The sequence below is a fragment of the Jaculus jaculus genome, chromosome 19 (genome assembly GCF_020740685.1).
Source record: "Jaculus jaculus isolate mJacJac1 chromosome 19, mJacJac1.mat.Y.cur, whole genome shotgun sequence".
Taxonomy (NCBI): domain Eukaryota; kingdom Metazoa; phylum Chordata; class Mammalia; order Rodentia; family Dipodidae; genus Jaculus; species Jaculus jaculus.
Genome location: NC_059120.1, coordinates 55,531,841 through 55,543,908, shown reverse-complemented (window position 1 = coordinate 55,543,908; position 12,068 = coordinate 55,531,841). Strand labels below are relative to the sequence as shown.

At 48.0% G+C, this 12,068-nt stretch overlaps 1 protein-coding gene across 1 annotated transcript in view; it reads right to left on the bottom strand.

Annotated features, from left to right (window-relative positions):
* Positions 1–8,854, bottom strand: part of Snx27 (sorting nexin 27) — a 69,478-nt gene extending 60,624 nt beyond the window's left edge. The window contains exon 1 of the mRNA XM_004667155.3: positions 8,556–8,854. Coding sequence (XP_004667212.2) covers positions 8,556–8,854 — 299 coding nt within the window. The remainder of the gene's footprint in view (positions 1–8,555) is intronic.
* Between the last annotated feature and the right edge of the window lie 3,214 nt (positions 8,855–12,068).

The following is a 12,068-nucleotide window of genomic DNA, read 5'->3' as shown; positions in this document are numbered from 1 at the left end:
CAAGCAGCTGGGAGCACAGAATATCCACATAAGCAGTGTGCGGCCACAGATGGAGAGCTCTGTGCACGAACCAGGGTGCATTACGTCCACACATTCAGACGCGTCATTCTCATCTTGCTCTGAGGTCTGACACAAGAATCTAAACTTTCAGATAAGGTTAGGGGTGCAGCAGACCTAATGCTTAGCAGGCACAGTACTGGGTTCAAGCCCCAGCATAAAACAACAGTAACAAAAAAAGTTTTAAATAGCTTAAGCAAAAAAACAATTTAAGGGGATAGAGAGATGGCTTAGCAATTACGGTGCTGGCCTGCGAAGCCTAATGACCCAGGCTCAAGTTGCCAGTACCCACATAAGCCAGAGCACAAGGTAGTACATGCATCTGCAGCTCATTTGCAGGGGCTAGAGGTCCTGGTGTATGCATTCTCTCCCCCTCCCTCCCCACCCTAGTAAGTAAATAAGTAAAATATTAAAAACACACACGAAGCTGGGCATGGTGGCGCATGTCTTTAATCCCAGCTCTCAGGAGGCAGAGGTAGGAGGATCGCGGTGAGTTCAAGGCCACCCTGGGCTAGAGTGAAACCCTACCTTAAAGAAAACAAAAAATAAATAAAAAATAGTAATAAAAACACACACAGTGGTGGCACATGCCTTTAATCCCAGCACTCTCTCAGAAGGCAGAGGCAGGAGGATTACCATGAGTTCGAGGCCACCCTGAGAATACAGAGTGAATTCCAGGTCAGCCTGAACTAGAGTAAGACCCTACCTCGAAAAAACAAAAAATAAAAATAAGTAAATAACACACACACACACACACACACACACACACGCACGCACGCTAACAGAAAGCTGGTATTTCAGAGCTGGGGAGATGGCTCCGCGGATGAAGCACTCAACATGCAAGTGTGAGTTCCTGAGTTCAACTGCCCAGGACCAACATTCTAGACGCTGTGGCAGGTGTCTGTAGTCTCAGCACATCTATCAAGAGAAGGGAGGCAGAGACGGGAGAATTTTCTAGAAGCTCAACAGGCCAGCTAGCCTGGCAAACACCACAGCAGTGAACAACAAACCCCACCTCAAACCAAGTGGAAGGCAAAAGCCAGCCCCTAAGGCTGTCCTTGGACCTCGACATGTGACTGCCCCACAAGAAACGTGTTTCTCGGGCTAGGGAGGAGTATGGAAGAAAATGCAGACACAAATGAAAGGAAGCCAGCTCCCTTCAGCTGTCCAAGCTCTGGGCAGCTACTTAGATGGTTCTTGGCTCCCTTCTTTCTATAGCAAAAGATAGTCCAAGAACATAGGTGTTTAGAATTCTGAAATTCACTTCATTCTAACAGTAATTTTCCTCTCTACCCTTGGAATGTTATCCAACCTCTTCTGGCAAATAAGAATTAAATTCACAGGAAGGCATGAGTGTTAATATATAAACAAAACTATATTCTAAGCTCATAATCAGAACAGCAGCCAAACTTTGTCTCACTGCTTCAAAGTCCTTTTGGATCTCACTTCAACCTTCCTTTCGACTTTCTATCACAATAGCCTGCAGACAGCAGCTGGAGGCTCCTTTATATCGTAAAATCATTTTCAAAATAAAGTTATTTATTTACTTAGAGAGAAAGAGAGGGATAAGAGAATGGGCATGCCAGGGCCTCTCGCCACTGCAAACTACAGACGCATATATGCCACCGTGTGCATCTGGCTTTACATGAGTACTGGGGAACTGAACCTGGGTCCTTAGGCTTTGCAGGCAAGTGCCTTAACCACAAGGCAATCTCTCCAGCCAATTTTTGGTGATGGTGTTTTTGTTTTTCCTTGGGGAGAGGAGGAGGTTTCCAGGTAGAGTCTCACTCTAGTCCAGGCTGATCTGGACTCACTATATAGTCTCAGGCTAGCCTTAACTCTCAGCAATACTCCTACCTCTGCCACGCCTGGCTCTAAAATAAGTTTTTACATCATATTCCCTTCCATCAGTGTTCTTAGCCTATGAGGCCATTCCCCTTGTCTACCACTGAAATTCTGTGTTCTCCATAAAGTCATAAAGCCCTCTGTGAACTAACCCCCACCAGTCTTAAGCCCATTTCCCCTAAATTCCCACAGTCATTGTTTTTCATTCACCTCCATGACTTCATTTTGCTTTACACTGAGTAAATTGTTTCTTGTACTTCCCCCTCTGCTGTGGAAGCTTCTCCAGGAAGATTCAGGGACAGTGACAGCCTAACAGGACTTTACACACAGCTTGTGCATAACTGTGGAACCAGACTGAGTGTGAGGTAACAGTGGGTGGGCCAACATCAGAAAAAATGATGTCTGAGTCAGTGTTTGGGGCTGCAGACACTCTCAGTGGAGAATGCTTTCTTAGCGCACATGAAGCCCAGCCTCCCCAGCACCAGGAAGAGGAAACAAGTGCACCAGTGTTTGTCAGACTGTGGGCTACAAACTAACCAAAAAAAAAAAACAACTAACCCTGAAACCAGGTGTAGAGGCACACACCTTTAATCCCAGCTCACGGGAAGCAGAGGTAGGAGGATCACCATGAGTTCAAGGTCAGTCTAAGACTACAGAGTGAATTCCAAGTCAGCCTGGGCTACAGTGAGACCCTATCGCAGAAAAACAAACAAACAAACAAACATCAACAAAAAAAAAAAAAAACTGAAAAGACTTAGTCTTTTCACCAGAGTGCATACTATCAATCAGTAAATAGTTTTGGTGAAACCTATCTCAAATTGCTTTGTTTGTTGTTCTGCATGTATTCTGGGCCTAATGTAAATGTTATTTCTTATTGTGAATTGAATTGTTATAGTTTTATTTTATTTTACTTTTGTTTTTGGTCTTTCGAGGTAGGGTTTCACTCTAGACCAAGCTGACCTGGAATTCACTATGTAGTCTCAAGGGTGGCCTCGAACTCACAGCGAGCCTCCTACCTCTGCCTCCCGAGTGCTGGGATTAAAGGCGTGTGCTACCATGCCCAGCCCCCCCCGCACACAGACATAGAAGCTCAACTGCTGCCCACATTCACAAGCATGTGGATGAATTTTAATTTTAGCAAGTTTAAATCACTAGTCAGGACTGGAGAAATGGCTTAGTGGTTAAGGTACCAACAGTGGTTAAGCCAACAAACCCAGGTTTGGTTCCCCAGGACCTATGTAAGTCAGATGCACAGGGTGGTGCATGCATTTGGACTTAGCTTGCAGTGGCTAGAGGCTTTGGCGTGTGCACACACACACACACACTCACACACACACACACACACACAGTCTCTCTCTCCCTCAAATCAGTCAAGAACAGCTGACTGTTAGTAGTCAAGTTTGTTTAAATCACTGGTCACTGGCATGGGGAAATGGCTCAGTGGTTAAAGGCTCTTGCTTGCAAAGCCTGCCAGTCTGGGTTCAATTCTCCAGTACCCATGAACAGTCAGATACACAATATAACACCTGTATCTGGAGCTCATTTGCACTGACAGGAAGCCCTAGTGGGCCCATTCTCTGTTTTACTCTCTATGTCTGCCTGACTCTCTCTTTCTGTTTGTAAATAAATAAATACATACATATATAAATAAATATTTTTAAAATCTAATAGTCATAGGATTGAACAGCTGGCTGCTTAGTCAAGTTTAATCACTAGATATAATCAAGAATGAGCTGAGCATGGTGGCGCACGCCTTTAATGTACACACTCAGGTGGCAGAGGTAGGAGGCTCACCGTGAGTTCAAGGCCACCCTGAAACTACATAGTGAATTTCAGGTCAGCCTGGGCTAGAGTGAAACCTTACCTCAAAAAAACAGAGTGGGGGAAAAATGGACCACTGCCCGTAAATTAAGAACCGCTCCACCGCCAGTCTTAATTCTGGTTTTCCCTGTTTCCTCTCTTATTAAGCAGGGATAGTTCAATAAGCACGCACTGAAGAGCAGCAGCTGTGCTCCTCCGCACACTCAGCTGAGATGGGACGTGGCGCTGGAGGTGGTCCTGGGCAAGGGGCCCCGGTCTGAGAGGGCTGCAGTCAGTTCAAATGTATGAGCACTGCAAAGTGACCAGACACCGTGCATAAGGGTGTGGATGGGATTTATCCTTCTTGATGTTACCATACACCTTCACTGCAAGAGCCAGGGTATGCATGGTCGGACAACATGCTTAGCACTTAACAGATTTCCCACTCAGTCTGGAATTCAGGAACCCAATGAATAACCGTGCACTAGCATGATACCGGCGAATGACTCGCAACAAAACCGTAACAATAAAATGAACTAAGAACACACCCTATGTATCATGTTCTGGGCATGTGGCTTGGTGGGAAGGAAAATCAAGACCTACTGAATCACAAGCCTTAAAAGGAGAACCTGAAACATCGGTACTTTCGACAAGCACAACCAAGTGAGATGACACACCCATGTACACTAAGGTTTTCAAGACTCTGCCACGGGAATCTCCTTTGCTGCCTAACTGTTTTAAGATTTATTACCTAAGTCTACTTGGAAAATCTGAGCCAAACGGAATTAGGTGACCGTTAGAAAGTAGCTCATGACTCATACAACTCATAAGCACTTTGGGGCAAGACAGATGGTTTAGTCATTAAAGCGCTTGCCTGCAGAGTCTAAGGACCCAAGTTCGATTCTCCAAGTCCCATGCAAGCCAGATGCACATGGTGGTGCATGCATGTGGAGATCATTTGCAGCGGCTAGAGGCCCTGGTGCACTCATTCTCTCCCTGTCTCTCTATGTCTCTAACAAATAAATAAAAATAAAAATATCTTAAAAAGTACTTTTGGGCTGCAGAGATGGCTCAGTGGTTAAGGTGCTTGCCTGCAAAGCCTAATGACCCAGGTTTGATTCCCCAGTAACCATGTAAAGCCAGATGCATCTGGAGTTCTGGAGTTCATCTGCAGTGACTGGAGGCCCCAGAATGCCCATACTCTCTCTTCTATCTCTCTGCTTGCAAATAAATATATGTTTTTTTAAAAATTGTAGTTGGGCCCGGTGGCACACACATTTAATTCCAGCACTCGAGATGCAGAGGTAGGAGGATTACCATGAGTTCAAGGCGACCTTCAGACTACATAGTGAATTCCAAGTCAGCCTACCCCAAAAACCCAAAAGAGAAAAAGAAAAAAAGAAAATTGGAATAAAGACTGTGTACATAGTGGAAGAGAGTCAAGATAAATCTTTAACAGCCATTCTCAAAGTCCAGACCTCCACGTGTGATCTGTGCAATGACATATCACAACACTAATAACCCACATTCCCCACCTGGGACCCACTTGGCATCTCAACGGCAAGAGGAGGTTCCTAGTACAACAGACACATGAATAAGAACTTGGATGCAAGAAAAAGAAAAAAGAGGTCTAAGCAAAGTTGCCTAAAGGTTGCTTTTAGAAAATCAGCAATCAAGCTGGGCATGGTGGCACACACCTTTAATCCCAGCACTTGGGAGGCAGAGGTAGGAGGATCACCAAGAGTTTGAGGCCTCCTGGAGACTACAAAATGAGAAAGTTGTTTATATTTAGTGCCTGATCTTTCTCCTCTTAAATGAAAACGTAGCAAGGAAGGGAGTACAGCAAAAGGGAGAGAGGGGAGGAGAGGGAAAGGGAGAGGAGGGGAGGGGAGAGGAAGAGGGGGAGAGGAGGAGAGGGGAGGGGAGGAAAGAGGAGAAAGTGGGGAGGGGAGGGGAGGGGAGGAGAAGCGGGGAGGGGAGAAGAGAGGAGAAAGTGGGGAGGGGAGGAGAGAGGAGGGGAGGGGAGGAGAAGGGAGGAAGAGAAGGGAGGGGAGGAGAGGGGAAGAGAGGGGAGGAGGATGAAGCACTGTAGAGCTGCTTCTAGGAATCTACCAGCTTGCTCAGTTTGGGATTAGTACACCACCTCTCCTATAGTACTACAGAATCTCAGGGAATTTGGGAGCCAAAATACAGAATTGGAAGGATGCAAAACCAACACCATGAAGACTGATTATCACAACCTGCTTGGGCAGTATTCTTTCCTCAGTTCTTAAAAGGAGACAAAGTTCTCTCTCACCACCAAGGACAAGTCAAAGAGCATTATCTTTTCTGTCCAATGAAAAGACGTCCTGGGTTCCTAGACTGGAACCTGGGCCTGAGGCAGGTCCCTCTGCCTCTTCTACAGGAAGGATCACCTGAGATTTCTCTATACCTAGTTTACAGCTGGTCTCTGCTGCGGAAATTTTCCACAGTAAAATAAAAAGGCAAACTGTTGATTTATACACATGGTTGATCACATTAGCTGTGTACTCCTACAGATTAATTTTAGTTTTGTTCAGTTTGTTTGTTTTTTCAAGGTAGGTTCTCATTCTAGTCCCAGGCTGGCCTCAAACTCACGGCGATCTTCCTACCTCTGCTTCCAGAGTGATGGGATTAAAGACACGTACACCACCACTTCTGGAAAATTCTAAATAATGTACTTTATATAGGACCTTAAAGACTGAAACTTTGCCATTTGTGTGTGGTGGTAGATGTCTTTAATCCCATCACTTGGGAGGCAGAGGTAGGAAGATCGCAGTGAGTTTGAGGTCACCCTGAGACTACATAGTGAATTCCAGGTCAGCATGGGCTAGAGTGAGACCCTACCTTGAAAAACCAAAAAAACAAACGATGGGTTGAGGTATAAGACATCAAAAAAAACATTAATGCATTCTCTATCTTTACGTGCTGCCCCCAAAGACTAACATACTGCCACAGAATACTACAAAACACTCAGCAATATAATGGTGGGAAAAGAAAGCAACAGGAAAGACAGAGGGAAAGGCATACGATTTGCAAATACGCGCTTTGGTGAGTTGAAGGTGTGAGGGACGGGGAAACAGAATGCATAGATTGCAGTTAAGACAGTCAGGCCAGTGCAGGGGGTAGAAACTGAGTAAGAAGAGATGGACTCCGCTAGAAGGCCAGCCTTTCAAGATGCCACCACCGGACTGGAGAGAGGGCTCAGTGTTTAAAGAGAGCTTGCTTTCCAGATACCACCAACCCCTTTACAAACCTTAGGTGAATCTACGGGTTTTTCTGGCAACTATGGAAATTCCAATTAAAATAAATGTTTAAAAAATAAGAGAATGACTTCATGTGAGTAAATCCCATCGTGGAAGGAGAGAGGAAAAGTGTGAAAACAGTACACAATGTAGGTGGAAGAAAGAAACAGAACTGAAGAATAGTGAGAGTGAGAGCTTACACCACCTACAAATTAATCAACTTCTATGTGAATTTAACACAAAATACAAAAGTACAAGCAAGCCGGGCATGGTGGCACATGCCTTTAATCTCAGCACTTGGAGACAGAGGTAGGAGGATCGCCATGAGTTCGCGTTCGAGGCCACCCTGAGACTACATAGTGAATTCCAGGTCAGCCTAAACTAGAGTGAGACCCTGCCTCGAGGAAAAAAAAAAAAAAGCATACGCCCCCCTCCCCAGTTTAGGGTAGTGGAGCAGAGGTCAGCACTGAGACAAGGCAGTATTCCTGGGAGCTTTGGAAAGCCGGTGAGGCTGAAGGAGTTATGACAGGGGGGAGAAACTGCAGCAGGGGAAGAGGAGGGGCCTTAAAAAAAAAGAAGGAAAAGCAATCTGGAGGAAGAAATCAGACAGGCAAGTGTGAGATCACGACAGCATAGAGTAGGAGAAAAATGCAGCTAGGGAGACGTTTGGTTTTTTGTTTGTTTGTTCTTTAACGCAGAGGTCAAGCATCTGAAAGAGGATTGCAGTTTGGAGAAGTTAAGCGCTGGGAGAGCTCCGCCATCCAACTAACTCTCAACTGTGAGGATGGTGCACACAAGTCAGGACAAGGCCTGCGCAAGGCGGCCCGCCTAAGAGCTCAAAAGCAGGTTAGGACGCTGGGATTACACCCCTCTACACTGTCACCCCCGCCCCCCAAGAAGCACGCAGCGGGTCAGAGGAGAAGGTACACTACGAAGGAGGGAGGAAGCACAGGCAGTGTGGGTCATGTCGGGGAGGGCGGGTTGGGGGTGCTTAACCGTAAGGAAAGGATAACCGAGGAAAGAAAAATCAAAAAATAAAAACACGAATAAAGTGGGGAGGGCTGATGCTTCCGGTGGAAAAGTGGGAGCACGACCACACACAGGTCCTGCCGGGGTGGAGGAGGGGGGCGATGGCCAGAGGACAGCAGGAACAGTCCCCCAACCGGGGACAGCGGGGAGCGTCGGAGGGGACAGTCCCGCTACGAGGATGCTGAAGATGAAAGTTGGAAAGGACACGCGGTCCCCAGGGCAGGGTCGGAACAGGGGAGATGCCATCGGTAAAGCGGCGGCGGCGGCGGCGGCAGCAGCGAGCAAGCGTGCCAGAAGGGGGACGGCACCGCCGTAGGCACGGGGGTGGCGGTGAGAGAGGGGAGGGTGGACAGCAGGAGCAAGGACACTACGTGGAGACTACGGGGGTGGGGGCGAAGAGCGAGGCCTGGGCGCGGGGCGCGCGGGCCGCAGGCTGGAGGAGCGTCTCGATGCGGGCCGGAGAGGAGGGGCGCGGAGGGTGGGGCGGTGGGCGGCTGCCCTTCCTTCCCTTCTTCCCTTCCCCCGTCCTCCCTGCACACACGCACACGCACGGGTACTCACACCTCCAGGATGCGGTCCCCCTTGCGCACGCCGGCCCGGTCGGCCGCGCCGCCGGGCAGCACGGCGCTCACATGCTGCAGCGGCGCGTACAGCTCCCCGTTGATGCTCCGCAGCTGGCCGCCCTCGCTCACTTGGCCCCGCACGTTGAAGCCGTAGCCGGATTCGGACTTGACGATGCGGACGACCCGAGGGCCGCCGCCGCCGTTCCCGGCGCAGTGCAGCACCGAGCCGCCGCCGCCGCCGCCTCCATTCCGGTGAGGGGCCGACGGGTGAATCCCTTCCCCGTCCTCGTCCGCCATCTTGCGAGCAAACGAGCCGTAACCGCTCCCCCCCCGCCCCAAACCCGTACACTCCCCCCCACACCCGCTCGCGCTCTCTCTCTCTCTCTCTTTCCCCTCTCAAACCTCGCTGACGCCTCCACTCCTCCCCCGGCGCGCGCGCACGGACGCCCTGCTCGGCACGCGCGCGCGCGAGAGCGCCCCGCTACGCGCACGCGCGCGCGAATGTGCGTGCGTGCGTGTGTGCGTGCGCGAATTCCGCCCGGGCCGCCGCAGCAACAAGAGTCGACCGAGGAGCTTTGCCCTTTTTTTTTTTTTTTTTTTTTTTTTTTTTGGCAAGCAGTGGAGAGGGGACGGGGAGAAGCTGGAGAACGGGTTGCGTACTGCGGGGCCTCCTGGGAGATGTAGTTCTGGATGGTGCGGGGAGGGGCGGAGCCTGAGCGGAGGGGAACGTGACGCGCTCGGGAGCAAAGCTTGCTGGGAGTTGTAGTTCGTTAGACTCCAGGCGGCGTTTCACAGAGGTAGGGTAATTGAGCATCTTCAGCCAGCACCAAGAGTGGAGACAGGTTCTGAGCCCCAAGTGGTGGCTCATGCCTTTAACTCCCGGAAGCTCAGGAGGAAGAGGTAGGAGGGTCGCAGTGAGTTCGAGGCCACCCTGAGACTACAGAGTAAATTCCTGGTCAGCTTAGGCTAGCAAATGGAAAAAAAAAAGATATTCTGAAGTTGGTGAAGGAAAATTTGCTGCTGTGGTTATTGTTGTTAAAAAACAATTTTGTTGGGCTGGAGAGAGAGCTTAGCAGTTAAGCGCTTGCCTGTGAAGCCTAAGAACCCCGGTTCGAGGCTTGATCCCCAGGACCCACGTTAGCCAGTTGCACAAGGGGGCGCACGCATCTGGAGTTCGTTTGCAGCAGCTGGAGGCCCTGGCGCGCCCATTCCCTCTCTCTCTCTTTCTGTATGTCGCTCTCAAATAAATAAAAAAATTTTAAAAATTATGTTGACTAAGGGTGTAATTCAGAAGTAGGGTGTGTGCTTAGCCGACGCCAGGACCTGCATCCAATCCCCAGCACCAGAGACAAAAAGAAAAAAAATTAAGAGTTGGGAGAGATGCTTAGCGGTTAAGGTGTTTGCCTGCAAAGCCAAAGGACCCAAGTTCAGTTCCCCAGGACCCATATAAGCTGGAGGCCCTGCACATCCATTCTCTCCCTCTCTCTCTCTGCCTCTTTCTCTCTCAAATAAACAAATATACTAAAAAGGAGGACTGGAGAGATGGCTTAGCGCTTAAGGCACTTGCTTACAAAGCCAAAGGACCCAGGTTCGAGTCCCAGGACCCACCTAAGCCAGATACACAAGATGGTGCATGTGTCTGGAGTTCCTTTGCAGTGGCTGGAGGTCCTAGTGCGCCCATTCTCATTCTGTCTTTCGCTCTCGAATAAATACATAATTTTTTAAAATTAATAATAATGTTAGAATTAGTTGATGTCTGCAGTTCAGCACAATTTTAAACTTCTGTGTTCATCATATTCAAAGACCCAGCAACCTGGTGAGACAACAGAATCATGAATTGGTTTCCCTATTTCACAAGTTAGGAAACAGAACCTTAGCTTGTGTTTGCAATGTCAGCCAGCAGTTAAGTAACAGGAACTAAGGCTCTCTTGTTTTTGTGTAACTTTCTTTTGATGTATTGCAACTCCATGAAAACTATAGCCAACTATGCAAAAAGCATGTATAGAAAAGACATATAGTAATCATGACTTAGAAGTGGGTATTGGGCTGGAAAAATGGCTTACTGATTAAGGCAATTGTCTGCAAAGCCAAAGGACCCAAGTTAGATTCCCCAAGACCCATGTAAGCCAGATGCACAAGGGGGTGCACGCATCAGGAGTTCATTTGCAGCGGCTGGAGGCCCTGGAGCACCCATTCTCTCTCTCTCTCTCTCTCAAATAAATAAAGAAAAATAAAATAGAAGTGGATATTACAGAGTGGTCAATAATGATTTAAATTGAGCACTAATTTTGAAATTACCTTTATTCTATTCATATTGTTTTCCCCAGTAGCACAATAGAATTCTTTCCAATTGGTGGCAATTGGTGTTTTGGGCTGGGTGCCCAAACAAACACTTAATGAAAAACATGAGCTGGAGAGATGGCTTAGCAGTTAAGGTGTTTGCTTGCGAAGCCAAAGGACCCAGGTTTGATTCCCCAGGACCCACATAAGCCATATGCATGAGGAGCACATGCGTCTGGAGTTGCAGTGGCTACAGGCCCTGGCGTGCCCATTCTCTCTTTGTCTGTCTTCTGTTTATCTCTCTCATTCTCTGCTTGCAAATAAATAAAAAAATTTTAAAAAAAGAAAAACTTATTGAGGTACAGACTGAAGGAAAATAGGAAGAATAAGAACAAAAATAATTTTAAAAAATAAGAGCTATGGGCTGGAGAGATGGCTTAGCGGTTAATCACTTGCCTGTGAAGCCTAAGGACCCCAGTTCAAGGCTCGATTCCCCAAGACCATGTTAGCCAGATGCACAAGGGGGTGCACGCGTCTGGAGTTCATATGCAGTGGCTGGAGGCCCTGGCGTGCCCATTCTCTCTCTCTCTGCCTCTCTCTCTCTCTCTCTCTTTCTCTCTCTCTCTCTCTCTGTCACTCTCAAAAAAATAAATAAAATTAAAAAATTTAAAAAAATAAGGGCTGGAGAGATGGTTCAGTGTTTAAAGGCACTGACTGGTATAGCCTGATGGCCCAGGTTCAATTCCCAAGGACCCATGTAAGGCCACATGCACAAAGTGGCACATGTGTCTAGAGTTTGTTTGCAGTGGCAAGAGGTCCTAGCACATCCATTCCTTTTCTCTTTCTCTAAATTAAAAAAAAAATAAAATTTAGGGCTGGAGAGATGGCTTAGCGGTTAAGCGCTTGCCTGTGAAGCCTAAGGACCCCGGTTCGAGGCTCGGTTCCCCAGGTCCCACGTTAGCCAGATGCACAAGGGGGCGCACGCGTCTGGAGTTCGTTTGCAGAGGCTGGTAGCCCTGGCGCGCCCATTCTCTCTCCCTCTCTCTCTCTCTCTCTGCCTCGTTCTCTGTCTGTTGCTCTCAAATAAATAAATAAAAGTAAACCAAAAAAAAAAATTTATTTTCAAAGTAGAATCTCATTCTAGCCCAGGCTGTCCTGGAATTCACTATGTAGTCTCAGGGTGGCCTTGAACTCATGGCAATCCTCCTACCTCTGCCTCCCCAGTGCTGGG